We start from the raw sequence: 19,011 nt of genomic DNA, 5'->3' as shown, positions 1-19,011 counted from the left end.
CAGCCTGCCGTTTCCTTTAACTTGGACACACACATCTATAACTTTGGCCATTAAAAGCCAGAAATTTCCAGGAGTTATCTCACCCTCTGAGTAGCCTCTGATTTACTAATGGTTTCTAATGTTGTAAAAATGTGTAGAATAAATATTACATTTCAACATTTCTGTCAACGAGGATTTGCTTCAACCTGCGACACATAGTCATTTTGATAGTAGGCTATTATAACTAATATAGACACTTACGTCATGTGAGTCTTACATACAAGGCTTTTAATTTTTTGAGGCTCCAGACATATTTGTTTTTTGTATTTTTGGTCCAAGATGGCTCTTGCAACGTTGTGGGTTGCCGACCCCTGCTCTAAGTATTTAATCTGTTTTAATGTCTAAGCTTTTATTGTTTAATATAATATTGGTTTGTACTGTAGCACTTTAAGAGTTATTTAAATGAAAAGTGCGCAACTAATGACATCTATTATTATTATTTATTATTTCTGGCGGGCGTTGTGGCGTCCTACTCTTTCAGCAGTATTTGAACGTGCCGTCAAAACACTTCTGTCTCATATTCCTCTAAATATAGATCGATCACTCTGTTCTAAGAGAGCACAACTTGTAAGGTCAATGCCCATAGTTAGTTCTGCAATACATCTTCTGATGCACCTGAACACATCATCAGTGATGTTCCTGGGGTCATAAGGTGTTTCGGGTCTTTCAAACATCATACATCCTCTCCCAGGTGACCCAATCGCAAAAAAGAAATGCGGCTTGTGTTCATGTGGAACTTGCTTGTCCTCATCATGGTTCTCCTCTCTGGATCCGGAGCCATCTCAAGGCTTTCTCAGCTGCATCGGTGATGTTCTTGATGGCTGTGCTCCTTGCTGTTCCTGTAATGCCCAGGACACATGGGGCTTTGTGGAGTGAGTGCCCCAAAAATCCTCTGCTGCCAACCTTGATGGGCATACATCTTACCTTCCAGCCCTGTTCACGACAGTTGATGCCATGGGCCTCCCCCAAGCGGTCATCCCATGGCACTGTCAGCTCCATTATTATGATTTTATTGGTGCTTTCTGAGACCAGTAGGATGTCTGGCATCAGGATGGTGCAGACACTTTTTGGGGGGAAGCGCAGCTGCTTCTCCAGGTCTACGGAGAGCAGTTGTCAGAATCCCTGTTGGTGCTTTCTTGCAATCTGCCTTCGGCTGGTCTCTTGCTTTTACCTAAGGCAGGTACCCTGTTTTGACAAAAGCGATTGCGTAGGTAGCGTTGTGCACTCGGCTGCAGCTGTTAATACCTTTGCTGATGGCTTCTGCAAACGGTTTCAGCGCCTTGTTTTGGCGCCAGGTGCAATGGTCCTGGCCGAGCGCTTTTGGGCAGGAGCTCAGAACGTGTTCCAAAGTTCCTCTTACTAAAAAAAGTTAGCAGTTCAGGGTCTCCACTTTCCCCCGGGTGAAGAGGTTTGCTGGGCTAGGCAGGACGTCATAGACTGCCCGGATCAGGAAGCTGATACAGTGTGGTTCAGTCTGCCACAGCTCCGTCCAGGTGACTTAAAGGTCCACGGCGTGCTCCCATGGTCCAGGCCCCCTGTTGCTTCGGATCAGCCGCTTTACTAGTCCTTCCTTCTTCCACTGCTGTCCTGACCTTCTACTATATTTGCCTTTGCTTCTTCTTACCCTTGCTGTCCTTGTGTCGAAGTGGTCTTGGGAACATCCCCAGGCCTGATATGCCATGGGTCACTACACCCACTAGATCTCTGTGGCGCAGTTGTGCCTTCACATCCAGCACAGCAGTCTGGACACTCCACTTCCTTCCGGTCTTCACCACAACTCCTGCCAGGGGCCAACTTTGTATCCCTCGAGTCACTGTACAGCAGCACCTCTCTGGTCCGAGTTACCCTTAACTCCTCTTCCAGCGACTTCATAGGCAACTGGAGCTTTGTGGTGTTACCATAGAGGGCGATGTAACTGAGACTTCTGGGTAACCCCAACCATCTTCTGAGACCGGTGCTGACCTTCTCTCCAGGGTCTCCACAGTGGAGATGGGGACCTCGTAGACAAGAAGCGGCCATAGATTCCCTGGTAATATACCATGCTTGTATATCCACGCTTTGAACTTGCCTGGCAGGCCAGATCTGTCCACTGATCTCAGCCAGCTGTCCAGTTCCTGACAGGTTGACTGGACAGATGAAGAGTCTTTAAGGCTGCTTTCAAAGACCTTGCCTAAACTCTTCACAAGCTTCTCTGACACTGATGATAATATTGACCCTTCAATGTTGAACTGGTACCTGTTCGTGACCTTGCCCTTCTTCAACACTAGCAATCTAGACTTTGAATCCCATCCGTATGAGTCTTTCCAGCCCTTGGAGGATCCACCGGCCTCCTCGCACGGAATCTGTGGTGACTGTCAGGTCATCAATAAAAACCTTGATGCCTGATTGGATCCGGGGGCCTCCGCAGATTGCACAATCATGTTCATTGCCAGGGCGAACAAGGTTACAGAGGTGGTACAGCCTGTGTATATCCCCACCTCCAACTTATGCCACTCTGATGTTGCTTCCCCTGCTGTGACTCTCATCCTGAGCTGGTGGTATTAATCCAGGATCAGATCTGCTCCAGATCTGTTCATGATGTTTGGTCATGGTGGTCTGAACCAGCTTGTGTGGCATGAATATCTTAGTTGCTCTGACAGGAATGTGTTTAAATAAGTTTAGATTGATGTATGTGGTTTCTTAATGGGGAAAGACGTTGATGTCTTGTTTTCAGGTTAGCATTTAAGCTAGCGAGTCAGTACGTGAGTTTATCAAAGTAAAGTTATCAATCGTGGTTTTTCAATCATTTTAATTTAAAACAGTAATACTAACCATTGTGAGTTTTACCATTTATCCCTCATCAAGTACTGGTTCCGCGTGTTCTTATTCTCGCAAAAAAGTGCCTGCTTAAAGAGGTCATATTATGATTTTTTTTCTACATAACATGTAATGGTGGTTCTTTGGTCAAAATGTTGCATAGATTATGTTTGACAAACCGTTTTTAAGATGCTTTCTGACTGTCTCTTAAGGATGTACCATTTTGTGGGTGGTCTTATTTACGTGGCTCCACTTCGACAGTGTCTTCTCCCCGCCATTGTTGTTGTAGTTTTTAGCGCTTCCAAAGCGGGCCTACTGACAGATTATGCTTGAACTATACTCTACTTTGTATTATAAATGGCAAAAGCGAAAGATGCTTGTGCATGTATGAGTCAGTCGGCCCCACAACAAGAGGATAGAGAAAAAGAAGGAACTTATTGGCTACAGCGTCGGACTTCAATGGCAGACTTGCGCAAGACGGTTTGGGTAAATCTCTACCATATAAGAAAAGATCTGCTGACGTCACACTTAAAAACGTAACAAAATGGGAAAATTCCAAACGCAGAAAGTATGAAGGAAGGCAAGATATTTTTTTTTATCGCTCTGCATTGCCTCCATGGTTTGATTTCACATTTGTGGGGCTTGTGCAGATTCCAAATACACAACAGCAGGAACCAATAGGTAGGAAATGTTGGTTTTGCATTAAAGTGCCCCTCTAAGACGACGCTGACACACATAGTTGACAGCTTTTTGCAGTTTATTTACTACTGCAGGAGAGTCTAAAAAAACAATAAATGTCATGGTGCACTAAGACTTTTTCATGGTAACTTACCACAGCAAGACTGAACGTGAGACACCCAGAAATCAAGTCGCTTTGAGCTGGAAACATAGAAAAGAAGAGGCTTTATAGACCAAAACAAATATGCAAACATGATCTATTTCAGTGGTTCTTAACCTGGGTTTGATCGAACCCTAGGGGTTTGGCGGAGCCTCCGCCGCGGAGGTCAAGACACACCCGACTCATCGTGTAAATAAAAACTTCTCCCTATCGACGTATTATGGATACCCCCAAACAATATTCCCTCTAATTTTCCATATGTGTGAGCAAACGTAAAAACTCCTTGAGCATTCAGTGGAGCACATGTGAGCTACGTCAGACGTGCACACTGTGGCCACACCAGCAGCACACCTGTCCCAAACCTGACTAAATAACAAGTTAAATATTTTATTTTTATAATCAAATGACAACAGTCATTTCCATTAGATTATTTTCTAATATAAGTGTTTTGGCCCACTTACAATAACAATAACAAAAAATATTGTTTTCCATGAGCTGTGTACTAGTATTGTATGTCTGGGTGGGGTTCCTGCTTTCGAAATAATTTGTACCCCTTTCAGATATCGCATTTAGTTCCCACTAAAACATTCACATGTTGCACAATGAGATGTAAACATGGGATCACGTGTACATTCCTGTAACTTTCTGTTTGTAAAATATATATTTATTAGCAGAGGTGTGGACTCGAGTCACATGACTTGGACTCGAGTCAGACTCGAGTCATGAATTTGATGACTTTAGACTCGACTTGACAAAATGTAAAAAGACTTGCAACTCGACTTAGACTTTAACATCAATGACTTGTGACTTCACTTGGACTTGAGCCTTTTGAATTGACATGACTTGACATGACTTGCTACTTTCCCCAAAACCCAAAGATGAAAAAGTTATTCGGGAGCGCTCCGTATTTTTCATCGTGTACTTGTCTATCAGCGTTGCGTGTGTCAGCTGGTGTGGTCTCAGTACAACAGCCAATCAAATTAGATCTACTTTGTTTTCATCACACAGCATTCATCCAATCAAATTGCAGGACAACCAACGAAGAAGACATGTCCAAACCACACGCCAGTGAACAAAAAATGATACCTAAAATAATTTCGTTTGGGTATAAAAATTACGAGGTGGTCAACACAAAACGGTTTGCAGTATGCAACACATGCGGTTCGAAAATGACTGATGGAGAGGCAACAACTTCCAACTTCGTCCGGCATTTGAAGTTGCACAAAGAACGGTAAGTTTTGAATGTAAGATAACGTTTATTGGCTAAGTAATGTGACTTTTATTTGCTGTGTAGTTAAATCAGTGAGGCTGTAAACTCACTGCTAACGTTATAACGTTATTGCAAACACGGGAATCTGTTGCAGTTCACTACCTTATTCATACTTTTTGTTCAGTGATTTTTTTTAAGCAGGGTTACGTTAGTCAATATATCACACGTAACGTTAGACGGCGGTCAGCAGCACCGCGTATTTTAGCCACCTAAAAAAAGACAAAAATAGTCAAATAAAGGTCAGTTAAAATGTATACTATATTATGAATAAGTGTACCGTTTTAGCTAGCTTTCTGACATACTGTTGGTTGTTTACCTCAGTGGTCCCCAACCACCGGGCCGCGGCCCGCTACTGGTCCGTGAATCGATTGGTATCGGGCCGCACAAGAAATAATTTTTTTTTATTTTATTTTTTTTATTAAATCAACATAAAAAACACAAGATACACTTACAAGTAGTGCACCAACCCAAAACAACTCTCTCCCCCCTTTTGTTCTGGGCATTGAACATGAAGACTCTTCCTTCACTGTTCCGAGTGGCCATGAGAGTCTTGGCAGTGCCTGCCTCCAGTGCTCCAGTGGAGCGAGTTTTCAGCCATGGTGGCATCATACTACGCCCCCATCGTGCACAAATGACTGACAGACTCTTGGCTAATTTGGTCTTTTGCAAATGCAATGCAGCATAGGGCCCTGACATATAAAAAGTACAACTTTTTTGTTATGTTCACGTATATGTCATGTTTTTTCAATGTTAACACTTTTGTACAAATAAGTACATTTGCACTTTATTTTTCAATGTGTTTGTTCTGTGAAGGAATGAGTTAATGTTTAAAATGACTGGTTAATAGTGCTATTATGAAGTGCAATGTCAGCACAATTTTCTTTCCTGCAATTTAAAATGCACTTGTTTTAATAAATAAATACAGCGTTTGAAAAGCATACACAATCTGTGTTAATATATTAGTCTGTGGTTAAAAGGACTTGAAAGGACTCGAAACTCAAAATGCAGGACTTAGGACTTGACTTGAGACTTTCCAGTCTTGACTTTGGACTTGACTCGGGGCTTGCCTGTCTTGACTCAGGACTTGACTCGGACTTGAGGGCAAAGACTTGAGACTTACTTGTGACTTGCAAAACAATGACTTGGTCCCACCTCTGTTTATTAGTATTTCTTTAATATAATAACATAATTTCATGATTAATATTTATAAATTAAGATTAAATTAAGAAAAAAACATTTTATTTTTCATTAAAGAAGGGTTCGGTGAATCCGCATATGAAACTGGTGGGGTTTGGTACCTTCAAAAAGGTTAAGAACCACTGATCTATTTCTTTAATACTCACTTGAGTAATCCGAGGAGGAATGCATTGAAGCGATGTTTGTTCTGCTTAAGCTGAGGCAGCTCTCCAACTCTAGCTTGAAGGTTGAACAGGGCTTGCGTTTTAGGTCCTGAATGAGAAAAATAGAATTAATTGAGAGATATGCAAGAAAAATTCTAACTGATTAATATATAGTCAATTCTATTAATAGTATCCTAATTCTACATTACCCTACCTGGTCGGGTTGAAGCCTGGACCAGGCTCCAGGCGGAAGTTGGCCTTCTGCCTGCAATTAGGTCACTCTGGTGGGGCTTGAGGCCGTCCGTCAGCAGGCTGTGCAGGGCGGGGCAGAGGCACTGCAGCACCAGACGACCCAGCGATGGATTTACGGTGCTGTCTCCTGATAAGGCCTGGAAGACAGATGGACGGGGGAGTATGATACACAGTGGAAGTCGATGGCCCTCAAACTGGTTAACTAACAGAGCTGCTGCGTTTATTTTGTTGTATGTTTTGACTAAAAAAATAACAATAATGGATTAGATTTGATTAGCGCTTTTAAGACACCTAAAGCACTTTACATTGAGAATTGAGAACCTATTATTCAGTCACTTCATATCTGGTGGTAGGCTACATCTGTAGACAGAGATACAGTCGTGGTTAAAGGTTTATATACACTTGTAAAGAACATAATGTCATGGCTGTCTTGAGTTTCCAATAATTTCTACAACTCCTATTTCTTTGTGATAGAGTGATTGGAGTACATACTTGTTGGTCACAAAAAAAACATTCATGAAGTTTGCTTCTTTTATGAATTTATTATAGGTCTACTGAAAATGTGAGCAAATCTGCTGGGTCAAAAGTATACATACAGCAATGTTAATATTTGGTTACATGTCCCTTGGCAAGTTTCACTGCAATAAGGCGCTTTTGGTAGCCATCCACAAGCTTCTGGTTGAATTTTTGACCACTCCTCTTGACAAAATTGGTGCAGTTCAGCTAAATGTGTTGGTTTTCTGACATGGACTTGTTTCTTTAGCATTGTCCACATGTTCTCAATGGGGTTTAAGTCAGGACTTTGGGAAGGCCATTCTAAAACCTTAATTATAGCCTGATTTAGCCATTCCTTTACCTTGGGGTCATTGTCCTGTTGGAACACCCAACTGCGCCCAAGACCCAACCTCCGGGCTGATGATTTTAGGTTGTCCTGAAGAATTTGGAGGTAATCCTCCTTTTTCATTGTCCCATTTACTCTTTGTAAAGCACCAGTTCCATTGGCAGCAAAACAGGCACAGAGCATAATACTACCACCACCATGCTTGACGGTAGGCATGGTGTCCTGGGATTAAAGACCTTACCTTTTCTCCTCCAAACATATTGCTGGATATTGTGGCCAAACAGCTCTATTTTTGTTTCATCCGACCACAGATCTTTCCTCCAGAAGGTCTTATCTTTGTCCATGTGATCAGCAGCAAACTTTAGACGAGCCTTAAGGTGTCGCTTCTGGAGCAAGGGCTTCCTTCTTGCATGGTAGTCTCTCAGTCCATGGCGATGCAAAACACGCTTGACTGTGGACACTGACACCTGTGTTCCAGCAGCTTCCAATTCATTGCAGACCTGCTTTTTGGTGGTTCTCGGTTGACTCTTGATCATCCTGACCCATTTTCTCTCAGCAGCAGGTGATAGCTTGCGTTTTCTTCCTGATCGTGGCAGTGACAAAACTGTGCCATGCACTTTATACTTACAAACAATTGTCTGCACAGTTGCTCTTGGGACCTTAAGTTGCTTTGAAATGGCTCCAAGTGACTTTTCTGACTTGTTCAAGTCAATGATTCGTTTTTTTCAGATCTGTGCTGAGTTCCTTTGACTTTCCCATTGTCGCGTTTGTAACCGAGTCTAATGACTGCATCACATGAGCCCTATTTAAATGGGCTCAGAGAAGTCAACAGGTGTCGTCAATCATAATCACTCACAAAGCTAATTTGATTGGATTGTACCTTTTCTACATCACCAAAATTGATAATGTATGTTGCTGTATGTATACTTTTGACCCAGCAGATTTTCAGTAGACCCATAATAAATTCATAAAAAGAACCAAACTTCATGAATGTTTTTTGTGACAAACAAGTATGTGCTCCAATCACTCCATCACAAAAAAATAAGAGTTGTAGAAAAAATTTGGAAAGTCAATACAGCCATGACAAATGTATATAAACTTTTGACCGCTGTATACTGCGATATAGATTTTAGGCTATATCGCCCATCCCTGGTCCGCAGTATCGGAGAGTGCGAAGGCATGCAACATACAGCAAAACCAAAGCAGGCACTGACCTTCTGAACCGCCGTCCGAGAAGAACTAAACTGAGCTAAGACGGCCTCCACTGCCACACTGACGGCGCCGACAAGAGCTGGAGGAGGACGACAGTGTGCGGTTACTAAACAGCGGGACACGGCAACACGAAACAGTGCGCCCGTACCTCTCTTTTCCAGGAGGTGCAGAGAGGACAGACGCAGGCCTCTCATTGGTTGCGGCGCATCTTCACCCATCCAGGACGCCTCGCCTCGTTGCGCAGCTCCGCCGAACGACACACTGCGGACGGCTGGAGGTTGGCAGCCGTAAAAAAAATAAAAACAAATCAAAAAGAGGAATGACTTAGAGGAATAAAAAACAGAAATTAAACAAGCGCAAAAGAAACCATGAGGGAGAGAAATATTCTAACTAAAAATGTTAGTATTGGAGAGCCATAAGCGATGACGTGGAGAAGAAGGCAGAAAGAAGCAGATGGTACTACTGATCTAAGAGGGACCAAGCCCATCATGTGATTATCAGCATATCATGCAGTAGGTTTGGATTAGTTTTTGCCCCATCCTTCGCTTAAAGCACGGGTGAAGAAAGGTCTTTCCTCAATGTGAACACCTGATAAATCCGAAAGAGAAAGAGATGATACAGAATTTTCTGCTCTGGTGGTTGTTTGAGCACACTGCAGCTAGCCCTGGACACGTTAACCAACACCCACTCATTAATAACACGCAGGATTCTCACAGGAATGAAGCAAAAATGCATCCAGACTCACTGTGAAGTGAAGTGAATTATATTTATATAGCGCTTTTCTCTAGTGACTCAAAGCGCGTTTACATAGTGAAACCCAATATCTAAGCTACTTTAAACCAGTGTGGGTGGCACTAGGAGCAGGTGGGTAAAGTGTCTTGCCCAAGGACACAACGGCAGTGACTAGGATGGCGGAAGCGGGGATCGAACCTGGAACCCTCAAGTTGCTGGCACGGCCAATCTACGAACCGAGCTATACCGCTCCACTGTATGCAGTCATCCATTACATGGTTAGTTTTCTATTCTTTTGAGTGTACATAAATATATCAAAAGCATCCATTTAATTCATACTCAATCCAAGCAGCGAGACTGTTTCTGTCAGAATAATTGTATCTAAGTTATCACAAAACTTTGTGTTGCCATGAGTTCCCGGCGAGAGGACAAAAGCTGTCTTTGATTCTACCAAGCAAAAGGCTTGTAAAACTCCACTGTGTAGGATGGGAAGCGACATGAAGGTGTCGGTTTCTTTGATGTATTGTAATCCACAGGAAGATTTTGTCTTGACCCGAGATCTACAAAGCGGAGAGGAAGCAGGACCTGACCCCCCTCCAGGCACCTTTTCTTTGAACTGTTTGGTAACCAAAGGCAGCGCCTGTTTACGACCCCCTTCCTTTAGAAACAGCTGTTGCCATGTAATCAGGGAAAGTCCAAATAAAAGAGGAGGCGTACAATCTTTCGTCAGAGCGTGGTGGGAGACTGTACAAGAGTACAGCCCAGACGTTTCTCCTCAATTGAGCAAAATTTAATTCTGTCTCTGTTTAATTCCTTGCTTCTTTGTCTGTTTAATAGATGTCATCAGTGTTTGAACCTGACAGTTTCCTATACCAAATTGTATGGAAATACTGTGGAAGCTAAAAGTCAAAAACAAAAGTTGGACAAAAACCTCGGGTGAGCTGCTGATGTTGTTGATGATGTATGCGCAAAGCCACAATAGAAGGGCACGCAGGGGGAAAGTTTGACGAAAAAAAACAGAACACGCAGCTCTGTGAAGTGAAGAGAAATATATATATTTTTGTAGCGCTCTTCCTCTCGAGACTCAAAGCGCTTTACACGGTGAAACCCATTATGTTTAAGCCAGCAAGGACACACCGGCGTAAGATGGAATCGAACCTGGAACTCATCTGAGCCACATTGTCCTGGCTGCTCATTACAACAAGGCCGAAACAGAGGCAATGAGTTGAATCCACATTAGAGACTAACGGAAGCTCAGCTGCTTAATGTGAAGAGACACACCTCCCAGGGACACAGTAAGAGTCCCTGTTTTACGCTTGGGACTATAATAATTTACAAGTTTTATTATATAGCGCTTCTTTTTGCGCTTTAACCATAGAATGCCGTCTCCATTTCCATGAAAACCCATCATAAAAGGATGGGGTAAAATTCATTAAAGTTACATTATTTATAGTTTTAGCATTTCTTATACAGCGGCGCCTCGGTTTTCGTCGACCCACGTTTTTCGTCAAAATGTTTACACTGGTTTGTGTTTACCAAGGATATTCAAAGTGTGGCCCGTACTCATTTTTTTAACATTCTAATTTTGCGTCAAATATTTTTTACTTGACAAATGCTACCATTTAGCATGCAAACAATAGTACGCTGTGTTTTTTTTTTTTGGCAAATTTTGTAGGCATGCACCTAAGTCATATTTTGGTTCTTGATACATCCTAAGCATTTTTAACACATTTTTCAAATACAGTTTTTTTTATTCTTATAACCAGACCTGTGTGTTATGTTGTTGATGTGATGTGTCCAGTCAGCTGATTTAAACCGTTTTTTGCCGCTTTCTTCCTGCTTGTAGTAGAACCGGGACAAGGAGCATTCCAGCTTTCCTACACCTGGGACACGGTCCTGAAGAAGTCGGACTGCAGATGGCGCTGTCAGCATGCCGTGAAAGCCTTACCATGAATTGATTAACATGGACCCCGACTTAAACAAGTTGAAAAACTTATTCGGGTGTTACCATTTAGTGGTCAATTGTACGGAATATGTACTGTACTGTGCAATCTACTAATACAAGTTTCAATCAATCAATCAATGCTACAAGCAGGAAGACCGCGCCAAAAACGGTTTAAATCAGCTGACCAGACACGTCACATCAACGTCACGTGACGACTTCTGAGGAAGGCCGTAATTGTCAGGAACAGAAATAAACACAAAAGTCTGGATATAAGAATAAAAAAATGCATAATTCTTTGAAGACCTAATGAACCTAATCAGACTATTTTTTCAGATGTGCACTTAAGAGTAATATATTTCGGTACTTGACGCATGTTACAGTTAGCATTTTAGCATGCTAACATTAGCACGCTAGCTTTTTTAGCAGGAACACTATTTAATTAATGCTAATTGTAAGAATACTGTTGTTAGCATGGTACTGTAAGCAGGCTAGCTTTTTTTTTTATAGCTCGGTTGGTAGAGTGGCCGTGCCAGCAACTTGAGGGTTCCAGGTTCGATGCCCGCTTCCGCCATCCTAGTCGCTGCCGTTGTGTCCTTGGGCAAGACACTTTACCCACCTGCTCCCAGTGCCACCCACACTGGTTTAAATGTAACTTAGATATTTGGTTTCACTATGTAAAGCGCTTTGAGTCACTAGAGAAAAAGCGCTATATAAATATAATTCACTTCACTTTGCTTTGCTGGTGTAAACCAATGAGTCATATTGCTTGTTCCTTGACACTATCCAGCATTGCTAACTGTTAGTATTTTAGTTTGGCAGCATTCACACCAAATTTCGACTGAAATTGCATTTTCTAATTCTTTGAAAAAAAATCTACATCTGGCATTGCTTTGGAAGGTGAAAGATAAGGAAATGGCCCCAGCATCCTTTGATTTGTCAGTCTGTGGCCCTCAGTGGGAAAAGTTTGGGCACCCCTGGTGTATACAGACTCGGTTATCGTACGCTCAAAGGAAGAATCCCACCCATTAGCAATGTTAATTGTTTATTTATCCAATTCATTCATTATTTATAGGTATTTCACATCGTTTTCTGCATGTAACTCTAGAATTATTCTCTATAAAAATGTGTTGTGTTGGGGTGTAACGATTAATCGATATATCGATTTATATTCCTTAGATTCAACTACATCGATCTGTGCTAAGCAAGATGGCCTTTTGGAAGATAGGTATCAAATCGATCCAACAGCATTTTAAAAGAAAATCAATTGATTTAATCGATGCTAGAAGAAGGACTTATCAGACTTTATCTGAAGTTCACCACTTAAGAATGAAACATTATTTAAGTCTGTTTGCTCGTCTGTGGCCTCATCGCCATATTACGGACAAACAAGAATGGTAGATCGCTACGGTGGCTGACAAAGGTCACAACAAATGCAAACGCGACAATATCATGAATTACAACACAACTTTCAGCTACAGCATGATTGCAAAAGCCACAACACGACTTTAAACCACAAAGGACGAAAGTGACAGCGGAGCAAGTTACGCCGACGGACCACTTCCTGAACATAGTATGTTACCGTATTTTCCGTACTATAAGGCGCACCTAAAAAACTCAAATTTTCTCAAAAGCTGACAGTGCGCCTTATAATCCGGTGCACCTTATATATGGACCAATATTAAGCCACAACAGGTCTCGCAACTACGGGATGCATAAAGTAACCCCAGCCTCTACTGTAGCTTCTATTCTATGCGCCTTATAAGCGGTGCGCCTTATATATGAACAAAGTTTTAAAATAGGCCATTCATTGAAGGTGCGCCTTATAATCCGGTGCGCCTTATAATGCGGAAAATACGGGTAATATTATTGAAAAGTAATAAAAGTTTTTTATGACGGAAAAAGTGGTCACTCTTCACTTCCTTTTCCAACTCAGTTCATTGCAAAGTTTTCAACTTTCCGTCTCAGGAAGTCGGTGAGTCGTCAAAACTTGTCCGCTCTCACTTCCGTTCCGTCTTTGTATTGTTGCGTTTTGACCTATAGTTGTGCTATGGCTTCATGTTGTCGTGTTGTGACGTTTGCATTTGTTGTGACTTTTCTCTGCTATCGTAGCTGTTTGTTGAAATAGGAGTAGTGGCAGGTCAAACCACTGCACATTTAACCTGAAGAGATTTGGTTGCACTTCATGTTTTGTATGAATTTATTTTGTATTTGTATTATTTTCTTGTAAAACAAGTAGCAGGTAAATCTACTTTTGATTCAATGTTGGTTGCACTCTATTTTTAATATTAATATTGTATTATTTTAAAACAAAAGCAGAAGTAAGCAGAAGTAGCAGATAAAACTACTGTTAAAATGTTGGTTACTGTACTTGTATTGAACATTTCTAGAACATTGAAAATGTGAGCAGAAAGTGTTTCCTCTTGTTAATTCAACCTAAAGTGTTGGTTGCACTTTATCCAAATAAAATGTGAATGCATCGGCCATTAATTGTTGTTTACTTGCTTGTTTGCATCCATAATTCATTTAGATCTAATCCCCTTATGAGGAAATAACTGCAATATAGGAAACCTCACCTGCCGTGTCCAGTATTTATTTTACAGTCACACTTTTGATGAAAAGTTACTGAATCAATTTCAACTCACTGAATCAATTTGTATTGTTCTAAAAAAAATAATATCGCCCCTGAATCGTATCGGCAACCAAAAATTCTGAATCGAATCGTTGTTAAAAAGAAACGTTACACCCCTGTTATATTACTTTAATTTGTTTTCACGTAAAAAAAATTTTTAAGGTGTGGCAGCTTTTATTTTGCTGTGGCGGACCGCCACGATCAAGTACATTAAGGAGAAACCATAAAATACTTCCATATGGTGTGGATTTCATCATTTTTCATTAGTCCAACTCTCATTTAACAATCCATCAAAGCTTTTTTTTCTAATCAAATCGATTAATCGTTAAAGCCCTACTCTGAAGGCTATTTTTCAGCTTTAAAAAGTACAGTCGTGGTCAAAAGTTGTAAAAAACATAATGTCATGGCTGTCTTTAGTTTCCAATAATTTCTACAACTCTTATTTTTTAGTGATAGAGTGATTGGAGCACATACTTGTTGGTCACAAAAAACATTCATGAAGTTTGGTTCTTTTATGAATTTATTATGGGCCTACTGAAAATGTGACCAAATCTGCTGGGTCAAAAGTATACATACAGCAATGTTAATATTTGGCCCTTGGCAAGTTTCACTGCAATAAGGCGCTTTTGGTAGCCATCCACAAGCTTCTGGTTGAATTTTTGACCACTCCTCTTGACAAAATTGGTGCAGTTCAGCTAAATTTGTTGGCTTTCTGACATGGACTATTTTCTTCAGCATTGTCCATATGTTTAAGTCAGGACTTTGGGACATCACATGGGCAAAGATAAGACCTTCTGGAGGAAAGTTCTGTGGTCAGATGAAACTAAAATTGAGCTGTTTGGCCACAATACCCAGCAATATGTTTGGAGGAGAAAAGGTGAGGCCTTTAATCCCAGGAACACAATTCCCACCGTCAAGCATGGTGGTGGTAGTATTATGCTCTGGGCCTGTTTTGCAGTCAATGGAACTGGTGCTATACAGAGAGTAAATGGGACAATGAAAAAGGAGGATTACTTCCAAATTCTTCAGGACAACCTAAAATCATCAGCCCAGAGGCTGGGTCTTGGGCGCAGTTGGGTGTTCCAACAGGACAATGACCCCAAACACACGTCAAAAGTGGTAAAGGAATGGCTAAATCAGGCTAGAATTAAGGTTTTAGAATGGCCTTCCCAAAGTCCTGACTTAAACGTGGGGACAATGCTGAAGAAACAAGTCCATATCAGAAAACCAACAAATTTAGCTGAACTGTACCCATTTTGTCAAGAGGAGTGGTCAAAAATTCAAGCAGAAGCTTGTGGATGGCTACCAAAAGCGCCTTATTGCAGTGAAACTTGCCAAGGGACATGTAAGTAAATATTAACATTGCTGTATGTATACTTTTGACCCAGCAGATTTGCTCACATTTTCAGTAGACCCATAATAAATTCATAAAAGAACCAAACTTCATGAATGTTTTTTGTGAGCAACAAGATAAGGATTGTAGAAAGTATTGGAAACTCAAGACAGCCATGACATTATGTTCTTTACAAGTGTATGTAAACTTTTGACCACGACTGTATGTGCCAGATGAAATACATTAATATTCTTTCCCACAGAATGTAAGAAATCAAGACAAAGCAATAAAAGAGAAAGCCAGACAAAGTGAAGAAGAAGAGAAATAGAGATCTTACTGGCCAGGCGAGGCTGCCGTGAAGCCTGGTAGAGTTTTGGGGGCCGCGGGGGAGCACAGGGGGGCATAGGGGGGTAAAGGTGAGGGTAGTAAAGGGGAGCGACAAGGGCGGGGAGTGTGTGCGAGCGGGGGAAAAGTGGCGAGCTGAGGTCGGAGCCTGCCCCCGAGCGATGAGGAGGGGAGAGGGCTCCTACGGGGGAGAGTCGGGGAGGGGAGCCCCCATGCAGTGGGCAGTTCTTGGAGCGGTGCAGGTAGTAGGTGGGCAGAGGTGGAAGCTCTTTGGAGGCCCTGATCTTGTTAGTGCTATGGTCTGTTTGCTTCTTTGGGTTGCACGAATAAGTCATCATGACATCTACGTTCCTATATGGCGTGGTGCAGCCCGGTGCGGCATTCGGGACTGCTAAGCCCGCCTTGTCACTGCAGTAGAGGGAGTCCAAATTAGTCGGAGAATCCCAACTGTCTTGGATTCTGTAGTCATTGAAATAGAACGCTGCTGCGTTTTGCTTAAATTCACGGTATTGAGCGTCAAAACCGGCCCTTGAGTCATTGCTGAACACAGAATCTAAGTCAAAGTCAGCTTGGGCCCACCGCGAGTCTAAAGACTCTCTGCCCGCATGAGCGTTTTGTCGGGCATTGATATGGAAGCGACCTGGGTGACCGTTAGAAGGAGCAGTGTGCAGGAAGTAGGGCTGGGGGGGCTGGGTGAGGGACAGCGGGGGTGAGGAAACTGATTATTGGAAAGGTGCAGGCGACGGGGGTGGTCAAATGATGGAATGGGATTGGATAGAAGACACGTCGAAAATGTGGCAAATAAATGGGAAGGAGAGAGAAATGCAGAGAATGTTAGTGTCTGTTGAGAGAAAACAATTACATTCTTCAGCATATAAACACACAACACTGAAAAAATACATCATATAAACAGTTACAACACATTCTTTGTTGTATAGAGGTAAATGATTTATGAAAAACATTTCATTTTGAGTAGGTATGAGTGTATTCGCCTTTTGCTGGATCTCCGCGGTGGTCTCAGAGCGTTTCACATTCGATCGTGCCATCATGAGTAGTGTTTGCGTTGTTTTCATCACCACTATACACCAATAGTCATGAGTAGAGATGTCCGATAATATCGGACTGCCGATATTATCGGCCGATAAATGCTTTAAAATGTAATATCGGAAATTATCGGTATCGGTTTCAAAAAGTAAAATGTATGACTTTTTAAAACGCCGCTGTGTACACGGACGTAGGGAGAAGTACAGAGCGCCAATAAACCTTAAAAGCACTGCCTTTGCGTGCCGACCCAATCACATAATATCTACGGCTTTTCACACACACACAAGTGAATGCAAGCATACTTGGTCAACAGCCATACAGGTCACACTGAGGGTGGCCGTATAAACAACTTTAACACTGTTACAAATATGCGCCACACTGTGAACCCACACCAAACAAGAATGACAAACACATTTCGGGAGAACATCCGCACCGTAACACAACATAAACACAACAGAACAAATACCCAGAACCCATTGCAGCACTAACTCTTCTGGGACGCCACAATATACACCCCCCGCAATCCCCCCCCCCAACCCCGCCCACCTCAACCTCCTCATTTTCTCTCAGGGAGAGCATGTCCCAAATTCCAAGCTGCTGTTTTGAGGCATGTTAAATAAAATTGTGCACTTTCAATAATAAATATGGCAGTGCCATGTTGGCATTTTTTTCCATTTTGGAAAACCTTGTTACATTGTTTAATGCATCCAGCGGGGCATCACAACAAAATAAGTCAAAATAATGTGTTAGTTCCACGACTGTATATATCGGTTTCGGTTGATATCGGAATCGGTAATTAAGAGTTGGACAATATCGGAATATCGGATATCGGCAAAAAACCTATTATCGGACATCTCTAGTCATGAGGTAAACCACGTATCCTAGTTTTCTCAAAATGTACAAATTTTCGGATTGGACAAACTACTCACGCCCAAGGTCTAAAGCCATGTCCACACAAACACGAACACCTAATAAACACATACTTACAGTATCTCTGTGTTTGTCAACACGCAAACGTATACTTTTGTCCTTAAAAACGCACACTTTCGCAAACGCTGGCCAGGGTGAAGAGTTCCAAAACTCTCAGTTCAGCGTATGCTTGTACTAGTGTTGTCCCGATACCAATACTTTGGTACCAGTATGGGTACCAAAATGTATTTCGATACTTTTCGATACTTTTTTAAATAAAGGGGACCAAAAAAATTTGCATTTATTGGCTTTATTTTAACAAAAAATCTTACGGTACATTAAACATATGTTTCTTATTGCAAGTTTGTCCTTAAATAAAATAGTGAACATACAAGACAACTTGTCTTTTAGTAGTAAGTAAACAAACAAAGGCTCCTAATTTGGTCTGCTGACATATGCAGTAACATATTGTGTCATTGTGCCTTGTTAGTGTGTACTGATGTTAAAAACAATGTACACTTCATTGCACGTGTAATAATATATCCCTATATTGATGATTAAATGCATTATGATTTGGGAGTTTTGCAGCGGCACGCGCTTTAGGCACTTAAACATTCAGTTAAAAAGTTAAAGCTAAAGTACCAATGATTGTCACACACACTAGGTGTGGTGAAATTTGTCCCCTGCATTTGACCCATCCCCTTGTTCACCCCCTGGCAGGTGAGGGGAGCAGTGAGCAGCAGCTTTGGCCGTGTCCGGTAATCATTTTTGGTGATTTAACCCCCAATTCCAACCCTTGATGCTGAGTGCCAAGCAGGGAGGTAATGGGTCCCATTTTTATAGTCTTTGGTATGACTCGGCCGGGGTTTGAACTCACAACCTACCGATCTCAGAGCGGACACTCTAACCACTCGGCCACTGAGTAGGATTCAAGAGGTTTCCTTGGCTCCTTGTTAATGTGGGCTGATTTTAGTAATAATCTTCACATAATTCCGCAAGTATTGGGTTTCAGCATATGCGCGCTTTAGACACTTAAAAAAGATTCATAATACAAGTGTGGGCTGGCACTAAAGATAATGCACACGTCTCGTATGTCAAAATAAACATTATAATAACAGAGGTGTAATGCCACCAAGTCAACTTTTGTTGCTTTTCCAGGCTTTTGATTGTACAAAACGTGCATGACAGCAGGTGTATGCGTTTTCTGTGTAGACAGAGACGGTTTTGAAACCACACTTGCGTGCGGATATGCGTTTTTTAAACTATCCCTGTACGTGTGGACATGGCCTGGCAAAAGTTGGCAAGTTTACACTCAACAAAAATTCCCTGCAGAAAATTGACGGTGAGTAAAATGTTCATTGGAATACCTATTATAATATCAGTTGTACATTTATCTGTGAGTCTTCCAAATATATTTTAAATTGATCGATTCGGACACAGATTTTTTTTGGAAACCGCCGAGTACACGCCCGTTTGCTTTGTGAAT

At 41.8% G+C, this 19,011-nt stretch overlaps 1 protein-coding gene across 2 annotated transcripts in view; it reads right to left on the bottom strand.

Moving 5' to 3' along the window:
- rusc1 (RUN and SH3 domain containing 1) overlaps nucleotides 1–19,011 on the bottom strand; it is a 40,474-nt gene that overhangs the window by 7,509 nt on the left and 13,954 nt on the right. Inside the window, exons 3-7 of one of the 2 annotated variants that reach the window (XM_061982904.1) lie at nucleotides 8,737–8,859; nucleotides 8,591–8,667; nucleotides 6,498–6,672; nucleotides 6,287–6,392; nucleotides 3,668–3,714 (exon numbers count right to left, since the gene is read on the bottom strand). In XM_061982904.1, coding sequence (XP_061838888.1) covers nucleotides 3,668–3,714; nucleotides 6,287–6,392; nucleotides 6,498–6,672; nucleotides 8,591–8,667; nucleotides 8,737–8,859 — 528 coding nt within the window. Of the gene's footprint in view, nucleotides 1–3,667; nucleotides 3,715–6,286; nucleotides 6,393–6,497; nucleotides 6,673–8,590; nucleotides 8,668–8,736; nucleotides 8,860–15,364; nucleotides 16,291–19,011 lie in introns of those variants that run through there. The other variant, XM_061982905.2, reaches the window with a different exon arrangement.

This window comes from Nerophis lumbriciformis, linkage group LG21 (assembly GCF_033978685.3).
Source record: "Nerophis lumbriciformis linkage group LG21, RoL_Nlum_v2.1, whole genome shotgun sequence".
Classification (NCBI taxonomy): Eukaryota; Metazoa; Chordata; class Actinopteri; order Syngnathiformes; family Syngnathidae; genus Nerophis; species Nerophis lumbriciformis.
The sequence above is the reverse complement of the archived record's forward strand: the minus strand, read 5'-3'. Positions and strand labels throughout refer to the sequence as shown.